The sequence below is a fragment of the Arachis stenosperma genome, chromosome 5, assembly GCF_014773155.1.
Source record: "Arachis stenosperma cultivar V10309 chromosome 5, arast.V10309.gnm1.PFL2, whole genome shotgun sequence".
NCBI classification, from domain to species: domain Eukaryota; kingdom Viridiplantae; phylum Streptophyta; class Magnoliopsida; order Fabales; family Fabaceae; genus Arachis; species Arachis stenosperma.
Genome location: NC_080381.1, coordinates 127,600,107 through 127,617,891, shown reverse-complemented (window position 1 = coordinate 127,617,891; position 17,785 = coordinate 127,600,107). Strand labels below are relative to the sequence as shown.

Sequence of the window (17,785 nt, the reverse complement as noted above, 5' to 3'; positions counted from 1 at the left end):
TTACCAAATCATATTAAAATATTATCTATGTATATTAGTAACATGTTAACAAATGTTAAATATACTCTATATTACTAAAGAGTTTTACTAATATTATTCTAAAGATTCAATAACATTTAGTAAAAATATTATAAAAGATATTCTATAATAATATTATGAGAAATATTACAATAGATCATTCATGATAACACTTAGACAAATGTTATAATAGATATTTTTGTAACACTTAAAAAAATATTACGATAGATATTTTTTGTAACACTTAAAAAAATTACAATAAGTGTTTATAATAACACTTTAAGAATTATTATGATAGATCTTTTATAGCAATACTCCAATAAATGTTACAATTTATCTTTTTTGCTAACATTGAAAAAAAATTACAAAATATCTTCTTTGTTAATAAAAAAATATTACAATAGATCTTTAGTAACATTTATAGTTTTGGTAATTATTTACTATTTTCACATTTTAATATGTAATAATTTATTTTTACATATAATATTGAAAAGTACTATTATTAATTTAAATACACAAAATATTGAAAATAAATTAACAATAAAAATAAGGTATGATAAGAAGAAAACTAATAAGCAAACTATTAGAATTTTTTTCTTTAATATTATCTAAAATTATCATAGAATAATCCTAAAACAAACAAATTAGATCACAAAATCAAAATCTTCTCTAATTTGTTATCATCAATCGATATTACTAGTTCAAGCAAATAAATTAGAACATAAAATTTAAACACGCTATGCAAACAAAGTGGCATGTAACACCACTTCTATGGGCATGTAATGCCCTCCAACTCAAGAGCAGTGGTGTGTAACACCCCTCCAACTTAGAAACATTGGCATGTAATGCCAATGGTGGCATGCAACATCCTGGAGGTGCAAGACCTTAAAATTCAAAAAGCCCCTGGAAGCCAAGAAGATATGGCATGTAACGCCATTGAATGGGTGTGTAATTCCCTTGGAAGACCTTGAAGGTGGCGTGCAACGCCCCTGCAACCACAAAGGAATGGCGTGTCATGCCATTAAGGGAGTGTAATGCCCTGGCCCAAGAAACAAACTGGCATCTAACGCCATTAAGGGCGTGTAACACCCAAGCTCAATTCCAAGGCTACATTACACGCCACTAAACCCAAGTGTCATGCCAACAAGTATCTCAGCAAGACCCACTTTTATCATTGCAAATCTAGTTTAAGAAGATTCTGTTAGGATTTGATTTGAATTTGATTTGATTCAGTTTTAGTTTTAGGAGTTAAATTATTGATGGTAGTTATCTTATTCCGATAAAGATAAGATTTAGTTCGGTGAATTTGAATTTCAAGTACCCCTAAGATATAAATAAGTGAAGATTATTCACAGAGGAATATCTTGGTTCCGCTACATAGTTTCTTTTCATATTTCTTTTCAATTCTCCATGAGTCACTAACTCTTCTGTCAAAGGGTTAGGAGCTCTCTTTATGTTCTCTATGAATTATTAATCTAAGTTTTATTTTATTTTGAAGTATTGCATTGATCTATTTCATGATTGAGTTATTTGTTCTTCATTCTATAAAGGATTAGTAATATCAGAAGGTATGTTAATCCCGTTTTGAATTTTTCTATTATTTTGGAAAACTTAATATCTGAATTATAGCTTGAAAACTCGTTCATGTGGCTTTTTGAATTCGACTTGGAATAGTGTTTCAATTAGTGTGTGACATCACATGATTTTTAATTACTCTAGTTTTGAATAAGTGACATATAATTTGGATTAGAACAACTTTTGAAAATTGTGTTTTCTTATAAGATTCAATCAGATAGGACTAGCTTATATACATGACATATAAATTCAACCTAAGGACTACTTTTGAATCTTTTTAGAAATTAAATCATTTTTGTGCTTAACCTCTTCAATTAGTCATTTAACCAAGGAATTGGTGGTTAGTTAATTGAAGAGAAACTGAGGAGTCAAAGAATTGGAAATCAGATAATTAAGATTTGTCGTGAAAAGATATTTACATTCTTTAAGATAGATAAACAAGGATTGATTTTCCTAACAACTTAAGCATTTTTCGAACCCTTGACTCTCACCATCATTGTCTTCTCTCAATCAACATTCAAATTCAATGTCCCTTAAGCATTCAGGCACATAAGGTTCCAATAAAGACATAATCTTGCCCTCATCAATCTAGATTTTATTGATCTAATTAGATATTCAATCTGATATTTGCTTGCTCAATCATTTTATCCTCGTGGGAATGATATCCACTTACCATGGTATTATCTGAACAATCTGGTGTACTTACCGGTATCCGTGAGATTTAGTTTTCGCTCTCGAAAATGAAGACAAGATTGCTTTGTTCCATCCTCCTTCTATTCAAAGATCTAGTGGTGACACCTAGTGACAGATCTCCGATGATGAATTCTTGTGGATAGTTCTTCAAGAATTTCCATTCTCTTGGTTTGGGAGTTTGGGATCAGATTCAAATGGAATTTGATTTGATTGGCTGTCCTTTTCAGAATTTTCTGTAGTAGCAGAAGTTAAAGCGAGTTTGTCTTTTGCAAAGTGGTCTGCAATATCAAGGACCACTTACATGGATTTCAATTTATCTTGAACTTGAGCTTCAGTTTGGTTCTTCTCAGCTTGAATACTTGCATCATTATCTTCCACTTTACCTACGACAATGATCTTGCCCTTTCCATCATCACCAAAAGTCACGAATCCTCCATTGTACTTGTTGAGTTTGATGAAGAACATAAAATTTCCGGTCATGTGCCTTGAGTATCCACTATCCAAGTACCACATATCCTTCTTCTTATTGGATGCAAGGCAAATATGCACAACACTTTAGTTAACCTTAGGTATCCAAATCAATTTGGATCCTTTGATGTTAAACCATTTTGGTTCTCTAAGAGCATTGAAATTGCTAACAACCTTGTACACTTTGTTTTTAATTTTTTTTCAAAAATAAAATATTGATGCGATGAATGACCATGTTTTTTACATATTTGACAATGATTCTTCTTTGTTGATTTTTGTAAGTGATAAAAGGTTTGAAGTTCTTTGTTTTTGGAAGTTGAAGTTTATATTTTAGCATTAGTTTTTTTCAAAAACAGCTTCATTTTTATTAAAATATCTTAACCCAGATTTTTAAATAAGGGTATTTGACTAGCTAGTAATTTATCCAAGTTTATAAAACTTTGAGCAAATTTAGCTATGTCTTGGTTCAAACCTTTGATCATTTTATGGAATTTTTCATTTTCATCAATTCAGTTCATTAAAGCAATAATCGAGTGCTTCCTTTTAAATTTTTCATCTTCAGATTTAAGAAGTTAATTTTCTTTAATTAAATCAATAGCACTTTTGGTTTGCTTTAGTTTTTCTTTGAGGAATGCATATTCAACTTTTAAGGAATTATTTTCAGCCTGACATTTATAGAATCTATCCAAAACATTTCTAACATGTACAATTGACTCATCAATCATTTGATATAATTCTTCATTAGTTAGGATAGGATAGTTTACGTTTTTCATTTGATCTTAGTTAACCATGAAACAAGCTTGTGCTTCGAGTTCTGGTTCTTCATCATCCTCGAAGTCATTTTCCAAGTCCTCTCATGACATCATTAGCACTAAGGGTATAAAAAATCTCCAGGAGGCGGGGATCCCCATGGGGACCGCCCCGAATGGGGTTCCGATAGTGGGAAATTTTTCCCGTAGAGATGGGGATGGGGAGAAAAATTCCTTCGAGACAGATGCGGGCACCCGAGCAGGGATCCCCGCCCCATCCCTGATAATTCCCCGAATTTTTGAACTTACTTAAATACCCTTACTTTATCTCTAACATAGGGGGGTTTTTTAATAATTTCACCCATTAAAAAACCCGAACCCTATTATTCAATGTTTTCCCTTCTCACCTTTGTTGCTGCGTCGTCTCTAACTCTCTATTCCCACCTAAGCCCCAACTCTCCAGTCACTCTCCACTTTATTCAAACTTCAAAACTTCCACAGCACCATACGCAGTCGTCGATCGCCACTCGCCACCGGCCACTCCTGCGCTGTCACCCTGACAGCTTCACCACATCGTTCTCTCTCTTCAGGCGCGGCGTCCTTCCTCTCTTCACTCCTGCGTCTGCGTGTTTGCTTTCATTCTCGTCATTGTCGCCGTGTCGCATCCCACTCCTCCACCATCTCTTCACTGCTCGTCGTCTACTGGAGAGCATCGCTGCTGACACTGCAACAGCCACCGGTTGCCCCTCTTCCAGTCCTCTTCCTCCTTCCCATCAACTTGACTTCAGGATTGATTTTCTCTCCTTCTATGTATCTGAAGTAATTAGACATATGGCTTCAATCTCATGTTAAATTTAACTCTCATACCTTGTTGATTGATATAATATAGGTAAATCAAGATCAAAAATTCCAATTCCTTAGGACTATGCGATGGATATGGGGGATTTAGGAATTTAGGTAATTATTTTTCAATTATGTCAAATTTGTATTTAATGTGTGAAATTCTTGTTTATGATGTATGTTAACATATTTATGTTTGTGTTGTTTTAACAGAGAATATGGAGATGTTTGTTGAAAGTTGTATGCTGACAATGAAAGAATATTTGATGTTAAAGACTTTATTTTATTGCTTTCTTTAGAATGGAAGTTGTACTTTAAGATTTTATTTTATGGATTATGATTTGCTATGTTGTATTTCTGGACTTATAATATTGGATAAGATATGCTTGTATTTGTAACAATATTTTGTAGTTTGTTTTTTTGTTTTTTTTTTTTTACTATAATTGCCAGATAAATGTTAACCGTAGGGAGATGAAAAATGGGGCCCCGCAGAAAATGAGGATGGGGACAATTATCCCCCTATGACGGAGAAAGGGGCGGAGACGGGGATTAATTCTGGGCGGGGACGGAAAGCAGTGAGGCATCTCCCGCCCCCGCCCCGCCCTATTGACATCCCTAATTAGCACCTTCTTCTTGTCTTTCCTCATTTTGTCCTTCTTTTTGAGTTTGGGACAGTCATACTTGAAGTGACCAACTTCTTTGCAATAATGGCATATGACCTTGCTAAAATTCTTCTTGTGTTCCTTTGAGATTGAGCCTTTGTTCTTTCCTTTGCTTCTCATGCGCCTTCTCAACCTCCTAGCAAAAAACAAAATTTTATCATATGAAAAACTATCATTGGAATCTTCTTCCAATGAATCAATATTGGATTTCAAGGCTACTCTTTTCCTTTTGTGTCTCAGTTCATGTGGGTGGTTTCATACATTTCAACTCATCATATGACATTTTATTCTGATTGATACTTTTAGAGATGACAGTTGCTTTTGTTTTCTACTCCTTGGTGAGACTTCTAAGTATCTTCCTCACTAACACTTGTTTGGTATGAGTCATCCCCACAGCATCCAAGCTATTGAAAATGATTGAGAATATCTCAAACATCTCATCGATGGTTTCTCCTTCCTTCATTGTCCTATTCCTTTTTTAACATATCGATCCTTGTTTCCTTAACTTGTTCGGTTTCATCATGAGTGACTTAGAGTTTATCTCAAATCTCTTTTATTATTTTACACCTTGATACCTTCTGGTGTTCTCCAAAACTAATTGAGCAATGCATCATGTTGATTGCCTTTGCGTTCAGCTCCACCTTGTTCTTATCTTTGTCGTTCCATTCGGCTTCTTCTTTGGGAGTTACCACTCCTTTTGCACTTGTTTTTGTTGGAATTTCCAAACAATTCATAATGATCTTCCAAATATTGTAATCAACGAATTGCATAAATATCATCATTCTCTCCTTTCAGTAGGTGTAGTTCTTGCCATTGAAGAAGGGAAGTTTATTGTTGGACGGACCCTCAGTGAGTGTTTAAGCCATTATATTCCCACCCATATTGTTGGCCATTAGATCTTTACTCCAAGCTGTGAAGCTTGATTCCTTGAGACCTGACTCTTATATGAATTGAAGGTTATCAATGACCTAGAGAAGGGAGAGTTGAATCTATGGCCACTTTTAATTTTGTACACTTTAACTTGAAACTGAATTTTACTCAGTGTTGCTATTGAGTCTGCAATGTTAATTATGCAAGAGACAATTTTATTGTTTCTTAACGATTATTCAGGAACAGAGCAAACATGTTACTTTTGAGCAAACTAAGTTGCTGTGACTTCTGCTAAGTTGATTATGTAGGAGATAATTTTATTTTGTCTCTTATCAAAAGAAACCAATAACAAAGCAGAGAAGAGAAAATAACACAGCCATATATTCTGGTTTAACCACTTTGTGCAATGTAGCCTACATCTAGTATCTACCACAACTGTGATGAAATTTTCACTATCTTTCACAAAGATTACAATCACCAATTTTCTATGATTCTATGCAATCCTATTAGGGACAAACCAAACTTCTACCCAAACTTGATTTGGCTAGATTCACTCCCTAAACTTTTAACCACTAAGTTCTCACCCAACTTAGTAAGAAAATCTCCTCAGAATCATACATACAAAACAAAAATATAAACAAAAGAGTTTCAAATAATTTTATGACTTTTCTTCAAGAATACTCTCTTTGCCTTTTCTCTCAATGTCTTTTTCTATTACCTCACATAATGTCTTTTTTCATTGATAAAAAACAAAGAAAGATAAAAACTGAAGATCAGAAAATTCAATATAAAGCCATCGAGAAGAAGAAGGGATAGCTTAAAAGCTATGAAGACCCAAATAGTGTGCTCATTCTCGTTGCTTCAATTTTTGGTCGTTTACCCTTTTTAAAGAAGAGTAAAGCTTCCAAAACTTGAGTTTGGTTGAACACCTTTGACTTGTTCTTCTTCTCCAAAATCAGAGTAGTCATGCAGAGAAGAGATTTGACAGCAGCAGTGATTAGAGTTAGCATGCATCCTTACCTTGTTGCTTCTCTTTCTTCATTTTTTTTTTGGCTTTAAAGATTTGAGTCATTCATCCATTTTTTGACTCCAAATTTTATTTTTGACCTTTAATTGGTAGCAATGATATACAACCTCTATTTTTTTTATCTTACCCAAATAATGTATGCATGAGGAAGGTAACTTCAACAAACTACAATTAAAGCACAAAGATAGAAATATTGTTCTAATTTTTTTTTTATTTGATTTTTGCTTTTGTGTACTAGCTTCTGACTTTTTTTTTCTTTCTTCTTTGTTTGGATTTAGTAATCACCCTTTTCCTTTTGATTGAACCCTAAGCTGAGCAACCCATTTTTTGCTTGTGAGAGTTCTCTTTCTTCTTTAATTTAAGGTTAGTCACATGGGTCACAAATTAAAGAGATATAAGAGTGTTTGATCATTTATTTTGCAGACCAAAGAGAAGAAGAGTGTGCTGTTTAAGAGGATTTTGGGCCTGTTGCACAATAAACATACAATTAGATTTTTAACCCAAAATTATAATGTTTAGTTATCATCAAATTATTATTTTTATTTTCTCAAACTTAACATAAAGGAAAAGAAAATTAATCAAGATTACCTAATTTTTTTAAAATAAAAAATTATTAATGCATTATTTTCTTTCCAAAAATATTAGTTAACAAAAAAATTAGCCAAAACTTATCTTATTTAGTATTCATTAATTATTTTAATAATTAATAAATGTTAAATATGATAAATTCTGGCCATTTCTTGTCTTCCTAACATTACCGTTTTCTTTTCATGATATCTCCCAACCCGCAGGTCAATGACTAATTTGTCGTAGATCAGAACTTCATTTAAAGATTTGCCATTGACCAATAGATTACTGCATACACAAATGACAGAGCAAAATTCAAACTTCGACACTTTTTAAAACTGAGTAGTGAACTAACTATTAAACCAATCTAATTTGGTTATTATGGGTTGGTCTGATATTTTAAATTTTTAGTATATTTTGATATATAAGTATATTACCCAAATTTCAAATCCAACATAATCGTCACCAAAAAAAAAATCCAACATACTCCAACCCTTTTTTTTTTTTTTGTCATAACCCAACCCTTATTAATATATTTTTTATATTTAGTTATTATGTGCTACTTGCTTGCTCTTCTTGGCTTGTGTTTTTCAAAGCATAGCAGAGGAAGGAAATGGCTAATATTGCTAACAGCATCGTCTTTGAGGGTGTTGTTGGGGTTGCAGCACAACTTCCTCAATCTCCGTTTCCATCATTACCCGTTTCAAATTCTCTCATTTTCACCCAAAAACGCAAACTTTATCTTAATTGCTCCAAAACCAACCGCATAACAATCCCTTTCCCTTCTTCTTCTTCATCACCGTTCAGCAGCAAGTGTTGTTGCTATGTGTTGGCGTGTCTCCCTCAACCACATGCTTCTGGTTCATCATCATCATCAACTTCTTCTAATTCCAATAGCAAACCAAGTCCTTCTTCTGCTGCTCCTCCTTCAACTAAGCTCTATGTTAGTGGTTAGCTACTTTAACTACACCTTTTCAATTTTCTTGTTCAAAATTCAATCTACAGTTGCAAAGATGATAACTTTCCCTTGTTTTGTTTTATGGGTCTGGCCAATTGGGTTGAATTAGTCGCAAAATTAGGGGGAATATCTTTTGATTTGCTTATACATATGAATAGTTTTATCATTGGTAGCCTTTGATAATCTTGTGCTGTAGCTTAGCTTAAATTGTATTGATGGTAACGTGGTTGCTCTCATTCGGAGGAATTGGATGCTGTAATGGTGTCAATTGTTAATATGCATTACAGAAGTGGAAGGCTTTTTTATTTTTAAAAGTTAGGACGAATGATGACTGTGAATGACTTTAAATTATTTTTTTTTCTGTTTAAGAAAAGTGGTTATGAGTAATTAATCTATCTCCCATTAGGCGTTTTTCATCAGGTTATTTTTCTTATACATATAACTATTCAGGCCTGAAATAGAAAACTGTTGTCCAATACAATTTAGACTCTGAACTCTGAATTGTCCTGGTTTCTCATGGATTACCTAGTGATCTTAGTTTGAAAAAGTATACTGCTTATGTATTACTACAAAATCACACTCAAAATTGCCTATTTCATCTACAAACACCGTGGTGGGCAAGTGATAAGCAAGCTCATTTCCTCCCATTTGTCCCGAGTTTTAGTTCTAGGAGCAGAGGAGTCCCGTGCTCATATTCGTAGCCATAGTTCCTCAAGCTGAGTTAATCGAATGCCTAATATTAGGGTAAAGCAAACAATGCTTATTTCATCTAGCAGCACAATTTCTAGTAAAGGTTGATTAGTATTCTTTTTTTTCATTGCAACTGCATTTCCTTCGAACTGAACTTCAGCGCTTCATTGATATGCTGTGATCCCTCGTGATTCCATTCCATTGCCATCTCGCCATTGTTGAATAGCTTTGTTTCTTTGAGACTTTGATATTGTTTATTTGCATCTACTTTATGTATCTTGTTTCCTTTTCTATTTCAGGGTTATCTTTTCGAACCACTGAAGAAAGCTTGCGAAATGCATTTATGAATTTTGGTCAAGTTTTAGAAGGTAGGAACAGAAAATGCTGAAGTACCTTTTTTTATTTTTTTTTATTATGCTATTCGTTGGTAATGGTAGTACTTTTAATAATTGTAATGTATGCGCATAACTTTGAGCAGTGAATTTGGTGATGGATAAAATTGCAAATAGACCAAGAGGGTTTGCATTTCTTAGATATGCAACTGAACAGGAATCTCTGAAGGCTATTGAGGGAATGCATGGAAAGGTATGAATTTGAATTATTTTTTCCTATAATAAATTCCTCACCGCAATTTATAAATTATCATATTCATGAGAGCAACGTGGATTTAGAGGACTAGTTTGTTTCGATCTAATTGTAGCAGATTGCCGTTGTTAACTAGCTTATTCGTAGTTAGAATCTGACATGCTTAAATATGGGACAAGATAGACATGGAACTTATAGATTATGTAATCAATTGAGTAGTGTCTCAGAAATTTGAAGACTTATGTAATTGTTTATAGGATAAACTACACTGACCTCTCTGGTAATTTAATATAGTTACGCTCACTTCTGCTCTAGTTGTTATACTTACATTACGTCCTTTCTAGATTTTACTTTAGAACATGAAATAAGGTTATTTTTGTTGTTTAATTTGTTCAAGTGTTTAGAAATTTACAAAAAGGCCTTTTGTAATCATGTGTTTGCACATAACTATTTTATTACGAAAAATCTTAATTGAACAAAATAAGTAAACATAAGTTGGATAATTAGAGGAAAGGTGGAAAGGTTAGTGTAATTATGATTCTCAGAGAAGGTTAGTGTAAGTTACCATTCCTCTCACAATGCCAATATTATGATTTATCAAAAAAATTATAACTAGAATGTGTATCTTGAAGTAACACTAAAAGGGAAAGGGGCAGGGATTGATGTAATTACTTGGAACTTTCTTGGAGGGAAGGGAAGGTATCAGCTTTAACTCAAATCATTGCTTCAGCTTTATATCCTATTCCTATGGATCTATACTTTATATCCTTCAATAGAGTGAAACTGAAATTTGTGGCAATCAAGTTTAATCTTCATGTTACTCCCTCTGAGATTATTAAAGGATCTCAAGAAGCTGATTTTTCTTTAACCCCCAAATACTCTATCCAGAAATCTTATAGATTCAGCATTTAACTGTATACTTGTTGGTAACTCCTTACTATTCTTAAGAATTGAAATCTAAAATGACAATTCCTAATTTTATTTTGTTTTTACATTTAATAAACCCATAATAGTTTTTCAGTTATGTTAGAAACTGACAAGAAAGGGATCACTGTTTGCAGTTCTTGGATGGTAGGGTCATATTTGTGGAAGTTGCCAAACCAAGATCAGAACTAAGGCAAAGACAAAACACTAGATACTAGCAATGCACTGAAACATGCAAAGAAGGCTACACACATTAGCCATGTCTGCATTGTACTTGAGTCTCTCTCTATAAACAAGGTCCTTACTTGATGAGACCTTCTACCACAGGATCGCCATGAATTCCAAGTCATGCTTTATTTGCAATGGAATCCCATTTGAGTATTCATTGAACATGACTTTTTTTTGTTACTCTCTTATACAATGTGTGGCTAATGTATTAATTGATTATCTGGCTTGATTAGCTAAGATATATATTTTATTATTTGAATTGTGCTATGTTACCAGAAATGCAGATCTTGATTACCAGTTTGACTTCCCAGGCCCCATCCATCTCTATGAAAATAATCTGTTAGAAGTTAAAATTTTGCCCCAGTCATATTTATCGGTTTTTAATTTTATTGTAGTATTAATCAAATCTTTCTAATTTTATCCTGATTTTAATGATCCTTATCCGTTTATGATAATTACTTATTTACCAAGTTCTTACAACACAAAAAAATACTCATGGGACACGGATGCTTCAATATCAAACACTACAAATGATATTTTTTATGAATATAAAAATAATAAAACATTTTGCACTTATAAATTGGATCTCTATATGTGACTTTAGTTATTAAAAATATATATAAAAAAAGACCCTTGTAAATTAAATGATAATGCATGATTGAGTGACTTGAACTGAACCACTATCTTAGCAAGGCCAAGAATACAATCAGAAGTACATAGTAATGGCTTACATCATCCCAATAAAAAATATACATAAAAATTTAATACAGAAGAAAAATTCAGATATACAAATTGCCCAGGTGGTTTGCGGCACGACACCCCACAATAGTACCCTAATTATCATCGTTCGGGTTTGTATAACTAACTAATGTTTTGTGAGCTGAGACATCCTGAATGTGCTTGTCTTCCACCCTTCCTTTTATATACCCTCAATCCATTACTGATGCAATCATGAGATTATAAAGAGACATGAAATATGCCAAAAACAGAACACTAACACAAGTTAAATAGAGACTATAAGGTGGACCTGGTTAAGCAAACTTTTAGTGAGAATGATGATGATGCCCACCACCCCCTCTTGAATTATTGAACATAAAGAGTGTCTTAAAGTGAAAGAATGAAGAAAGCTCCCAGTTGCACACTTCGTGTTAAAGAATCAGATGCTTTGTCAATTTTGACAATTAGAACTCAGCTACCTAAGTGATAATTAGTTCCTTATTCTCACAAGAGCCCGTTTATCCCATGTATCAGCAAGAATGAAGCATCATGAAATTAAAAAAAAAAAAATGGGGGAATGTAAGGGCTATGAGCACACCCTAGCTCTTTGCCCCTTCCTTTCTTCCAATGCAACAATCAAAGAACTTGCATCTCTTTCAGCTAAACATCTTTTGTATGGTACAAAACCCCTTGGAGACTTCTGGGGGACTACTACTTCCTCTTGATGAGATGTTTGTTGACACCTGGAATCGACGGTGTCCAAGAACCTTCCCTGAATCTTGCCCTGAATTTCCACATCATTGACTGATTCACCATTGGAACCAGTACAAGAACCTTCCTCCTCTCTAGTTCTTACTTTCAAGGAGGGGTGAAGAGGCATAGGATTTACGACTGTATTGGATGAACCAAAGTAAGCAGCCGGACCGCCTGGGAACAAACTTGACCATGACAAAGATGCTTCAGGTGCAGATTCTCCAAGGCCAAGGTCCTCCTTCACTATAGCTTCTTTAGGCATTACTTGCCAACTTCCATTACACATGCCTAGTGATAACTGTGTATTCAATTGATTCTCAACATCATCTACTTCATCAGACCTAGTAATACATAGCTTAACACACTCCTCTTCAGTATTAATTGACTCCTGATTACCGACCATTGAAACAGTTCTTCCAAACAGCTTTATAGTAGTGGGCAGGACATTGACAACATCATTGTTGATACACTTGGTTTGCTTGGAACACAACTCCAACTTCTCAGACTTCTAGGATAACACAATATAATTTTTAAATCAGTAAGCTGTAAAAATAAATCTATTTCTTACACAATTAATTTTGGAAGTGAAATAAGAGAATATCATGAAGCTTGTCATACCATGTGCAAGTAAGGTTGTGAGCTGATGGATAAAGGGGCAGAAGCTAGAGGCGTTTTGTCTTCCTCCTTGGATGGTTTAGATGTCATGCAATCATTTTCCTTCTCAATAGGTGACAAGTTGATTGATTGAATGTCAGTAGTGCAAGAATTCGGAGAAAGGCATCTGTTGGTCTGCTCTGAAAATGCTGACCCAAATGCTTCCGAACCAAAGGCAGATAGCACAGAGGTTGGAGATTGAGAGTCTTTCTCCGCAGAGGACAGATTAGGCGATGGAGATTTTTCTGGTTCATTTGGTATGGAGTGCGTTTTGAGGGAGTTGGCCAATTTACGGGGATATGGATGAAGGGGTTTCCTTTTAGGACGAGGAGGAGGTATGTCAATTGGATGTATAGAACTTTCAGCACTTCCGTCCGAGTCCCGCACAACCTGAAACAATTTAGAGTAGTACAACACATGAGAACAGAGAGTTGGATCAAAACATCTTCAACTTTGTTTTCATATACAATTAGTCTTCAACTTATTAATACTATAATAAGTTGCAAATGATCAAAAAATTCTTTCCATCAAGCACAACGAGTGATTTAAACACAGTTATGAACTGAAATTTCACAACAATGACCTTAGAGAAAAACTTTTGTGCATGGCTTCGAATCTGAACAGTAGTTTTGGTGCCTATATGCTCTGCACAAATACAAACAATATTTCATCCGACTTGAAGGCATATGGAAGATTATTCACTTTAGATTACTTTGTTGTCAAATCAGGAGATAGAGCTTACCTTCAATTTGACGCCATCCCCGACCATACAACTTCAAAGCTTCAAGGAACTTTTCATGCTCTTCCTCAGTCCACTTCTCCCTTTGCTTAGTGATGGTATATGGTTTCCTCACCTGCAGAAATTAATTTCAATAAGCTCCAAAAACAAAAGGTAAAATCGGAATAAAAAGGCAAGTCTTCTGCATATTGCTAAATGAAAACATTTAACATGGAATGTGAAGCAACCTTGGGGGCATGATTGTTCACAACAGAACTTATATCTGGCGATTGGGATTGTGATCCATCATTGGAATGGCAGTCACTGGCTGTACCAGACTTGCTTAGCTTTGTGCCTTCGATTTGGTCCTACATTCAATAAAAGCAGTTGAATTGATAACTGTGAACCAATAAGAACAATTAAAATGTTTCACAACGGTAAGGGGGAATAGGAATTCCATCATGAAGGAATTTGATGCTCACTAGAATATATTTCAGTTCCTAGGAGACATTATTTCCTTATTAAGAAATAAAGTCCCTTGATGAATTCGAATTCACATTGAAATCCTCTTTTTCTATCAATAGAGGGAAAAGGTCTCCAGAAGAGTGAAGGTGTATGACCAATGAAACCTGTTTCCAACCAAGTAACACATTATACATAATTATTGAACCTACGGGATCTTTTGTTGTCACCCCTTTCAAACGCACATGCTAACACATGCATCTTTAACTTCTTTATGCACAAATAAACCCAGACATTTATATCCGTTTATATTCTAGTAAGAACACATGGCCAATGCTGTCAGATACTACTCTGTGCACCCCACAAAAAACAACAAAGGCTAATTGTTTATATTCTCCGCTTTCCTTTTTCAGATCTATTAAATTAAACCGAATCCAAAACAGGAGGGAAAAGAGTGCAACTTATTCTGTATTTTGAACTGAGATAAATGATCGAATTGATTAATCTAAAGCTCTAACAATGCTACACTTGACAGGTGAGTTTTAGGGTGCGCCTGCCTTAATCAGGCGTGTCACACGCCTTGTGTTTTTTTGGATGTTGGCACAATTTCCATGAGACACGTGTTATTTTTAGCAGTATTGTGTAGGTCTGAGGTGTAATTTTTGACTGGCCAACAGGTTAATGAAATCTCCTCAGTATTAAAATTTTGCTCCATGGTCTTGGGTGAATATTTAAATTCGACATTATATATGGCAAGTGCATAAATATATTTTTGTTAAGAGACTGAACCTAGTTGGGTTGGCAGATGTCTTTTTTCTTTTATTATTTTGGTGGAACCGTATATATATATATATATATATATATATATAAACGATTTTTGGGTATACATTTATATAATAATTTATATAATGATGTATTTTTATATGATGATTTAAATTAATGTTAAATTACTTTTGAAATTTTTTTTTATATCAATTTCAAAATGAATTCATTGAATAATTATTAAAATTTTAAAAAATTTAACGTGAATTTGAATAAACTATAAAAAAAACAAAAAAAGAATGTGGATAAAAGACAAGAATGTGGATAAACCACTACTCTTTTTGGATCTTCAAGAAAAGATATAGTTGTGGTGGACTTAGCATCAACATCACTAACATATGTTAATGGAACTAATTCTAAATTTTTATTAGCTAACGTTTATCATGTATGTTAAATTTAATTTTAAAATATTTATATTTATTTAAATAAATTATATTTAATTAAAAATTATATATAATTAAAAAATATTTATATTTATGTAAAAAAAATTTCTATGAAATAATATATTGACAATATGAAACTTACATTTTAATTTAAAAAATTATCTAAAAAAATTTGATAAATATTTAATAATTAAATCAAAAATTAAAATTTTTATACTTAAAATGATAGATATTAAAAATTATAATATTTCATGAATATTGAATATATATTTTTTAAAAGAATTAATTAGAAAACTAACAAATCATAAAATAATACCAAATTAATAATTAGATATATTCAATTTCTTAAAATGATATGGAAAAATATAATTACTTAGAATTTAATTTGAAAGATTAAAATTTCAAAGTAAATGGTAAAAATTTTTTATTAGTCTACACCAATACTTAAAAAATATCTTAATATTTTTCTGTAAAAGAAAATCAAAATAAAACCAATAACACATAAAATAATATTAAAAAGATAAATTAATTATTATAATGATTAGGATGATGAATTTTATTTATAAAAACTAACCTTTCATACGGTTCTCCTTGTAAAATGAGAATTTTATTCAAAGCCAAAAAATTTTAAGGTTTCTCCATACTCATTTACAGAAGTAGTAACTTTTTTCAGACTCTTTTTTATATTAAATTTTTCCAGACTTTTACTTCATAAAATAATATTTATTCTTTAACCAGTGTGAATTTATTAGTTAAATTTTAAAATTTTTTTCATAATTTAACAAATATTTAAGCAAAATTTTGGCCCATCTTTTTATGAGTGTTCGTCACTTATTTACTTACCTGGATCTTTTATGGCCCATTAACATAAAAAAAAAGGGAAAAAATGAAAATATATCAAGTATCGAAGACTACTACATAATATGTCTTCTTAGCTAAGGTCAAAATGAAATTTTGAATAAGACCCACTAGCAAAGCAGTAACCTGTGTCAGAGAGGACAGGCTAATGCTGCGCCTCATTGTGACCGGCGCTTCCTAAAACTCACCCACTTGACACAACCACAATGTTAGAACAAACAAAATGTCAAAGTTCTTATCATTTGAAGGCTCATTAGGTTAACCATTCAAGTATTAAGTCATGTTAATCCAAAAATAAAATTATTTGTATATATTTAACAAACTCAAATCCAATCTCTATGAAACTCCATCAGTTTCCCACCGAAGCTGAAATAATTCTTGAGATAAATGACTCATAGTTTCTCCATACAAACGAACTATTATTAAAAAACAAAAAAAAACAAAAAAAACAAAACTTCTAAAAAGAAAATAGTGAAAGGGTATTATTGCAAGGACCAAATTTTAAATATTTGTTTGCAATACCTGCATCTCCATTGGAGCAAAATCAGAGCCAGTCCTTGTAAACACCCTAAGCTTCACAGGGACCAACCCCACCAGCCTACAACAATAATAGCTTCCAAAAAAATCAACTTTTCTTTCCCTTTTTCAAACCCAAAAAATCACATAACATTCTTCACAAGTTTCTCTGTTCTCCAAATACTATAAATATACATTTCAGAGATATTTTGAGATATCCATTTAAAAAATAAACAAAAAAGTGCTAATTACTATTGCACAAATCAGATCAATCAGATTCTCAATGTTAAATACATGTTCGAGAACTGAATCATAAAAAATAATTGAAAGCAGGACACATACCAATGATTTTGCTGGAAGCTGTGATTTCGTTGGAAGCCACAGATTCCGGGACTTCAGATTGCGCAGTGAAAATGAGAACTTCCCCGGAAAATTTTGTTTTCCCGAGAAAATCAGAGCAACTCAAATGGAGGATTCGAAGATTGAAGAATTGGAAGAATGAGAGAACAGAAGAAGGGGTGTGTGCAGAGAAGGGGGAAGAGAAGAAGAAACGGAAGAGATTATAAATAATAAAAATTAAAAATTTTCATCCCGAAAGGAAAAAATTAATTGAAAAAGCGAGAAAATAAAAAAAAAAAAGGAGAGAGTGACACATCAGATGTGAAGAAATATTTGAGAAACAATAAAGAAATTTCCGTAGAGGGTTCGAGAAGGGTTCAGAGTTTTGTGGCTGAGAATGGTCTGGGACGCAGGACACGTGGCGCGTTTTTGTGATGTGTAGTATTTAATTTTGGGGTGGGAATAAAAATTCGGTGAAAAATATGGTGCTGCATATTTTATTTGTGGAGGGCATGAGTGCTGAGATGATAATTGAGATAGATTTTTTTTATAAATATATAATTGAGATATAAGATATTTTTTCCGATTGTTTTTTAGTGTGCCTTTATTGACTTATTGTCCATTTTTGTTTAGTGCTTGTTCACGCGCTGTTAAACTCCCATTGAAGTATGGGGGGTGGATTCTCTCTTTTTTTATTATTTGGTAAAAT

The 17,785-nt window shown here is 33.0% G+C and overlaps 2 protein-coding genes across 5 annotated transcripts; one reads left to right on the top strand and one right to left on the bottom strand.

The window, feature by feature from the left end:
• Positions 1–8,043: 8,043 nt before the first annotated feature.
• On the top strand, positions 8,044–11,245 carry LOC130982315 (organelle RRM domain-containing protein 6, chloroplastic). The gene is made up of 4 exons (XM_057906280.1): positions 8,044–8,419; positions 9,417–9,485; positions 9,596–9,702; positions 10,764–11,245. The coding sequence occupies exons 1-4, from the start codon at positions 8,083–8,085 to the stop codon at positions 10,842–10,844; spliced, it is 594 nt and encodes a 197-aa protein (XP_057762263.1). The 5' UTR covers positions 8,044–8,082; the 3' UTR covers positions 10,845–11,245.
• Positions 11,246–11,602: 357 nt separating this feature from the next.
• On the bottom strand, positions 11,603–17,329 carry LOC130981776 (protein REVEILLE 7-like). 4 transcript variants are annotated; one of them, XM_057905473.1, is made up of 7 exons: positions 17,080–17,329; positions 16,744–16,819; positions 13,945–14,064; positions 13,721–13,832; positions 13,562–13,623; positions 12,943–13,368; positions 11,603–12,829 (listed from the first exon to the last, which is right to left on the bottom strand). In XM_057905473.1, exons 2-7 carry the CDS (start codon positions 16,753–16,755, stop codon positions 12,158–12,160), a joined length of 1,404 nt encoding a protein of 467 aa, XP_057761456.1. In that variant the 5' UTR covers positions 16,756–16,819; positions 17,080–17,329; the 3' UTR covers positions 11,603–12,157. The 4 variants fall into 4 exon arrangements, with proteins under 4 accessions (XP_057761456.1, XP_057761455.1, XP_057761457.1 ...); XM_057905472.1 differs by having other exon boundaries at positions 11,603–12,832; positions 17,080–17,315; XM_057905474.1 differs by lacking the exons at positions 13,562–13,623; positions 16,744–16,819 and having other exon boundaries at positions 11,603–12,832; positions 17,080–17,317.
• Positions 17,330–17,785: the final 456 nt, after the last annotated feature.

Bases quoted from the DNA above. Each gene is read 5' to 3' on its own strand.
- LOC130982315 (XM_057906280.1), top strand. From the start codon at position 8,083: ATGGCTAATATTGCTAACAGCATCGTCTTTGAGGGTGTTGTTGGGGTT. The intron at 9,486-9,595 runs GTAGGAACAGAA...AACTTTGAGCAG, and splicing joins TTTTGGTCAAGTTTTAGAAG to TGAATTTGGTGATGGATAAA. The intron at 9,703-10,763 runs GTATGAATTTGA...CACTGTTTGCAG, and splicing joins TTGAGGGAATGCATGGAAAG to TTCTTGGATGGTAGGGTCAT.
- LOC130981776 (XM_057905472.1), bottom strand. The intron at 13,833-13,944 runs GTTGCTTCACAT...TAATTTCTGCAG, and splicing joins TGAACAATCATGCCCCCAAG to GTGAGGAAACCATATACCAT. The intron at 13,624-13,720 runs GTAAGCTCTATC...GTATTTGTGCAG, and splicing joins GGGATGGCGTCAAATTGAAG to AGCATATAGGCACCAAAACT.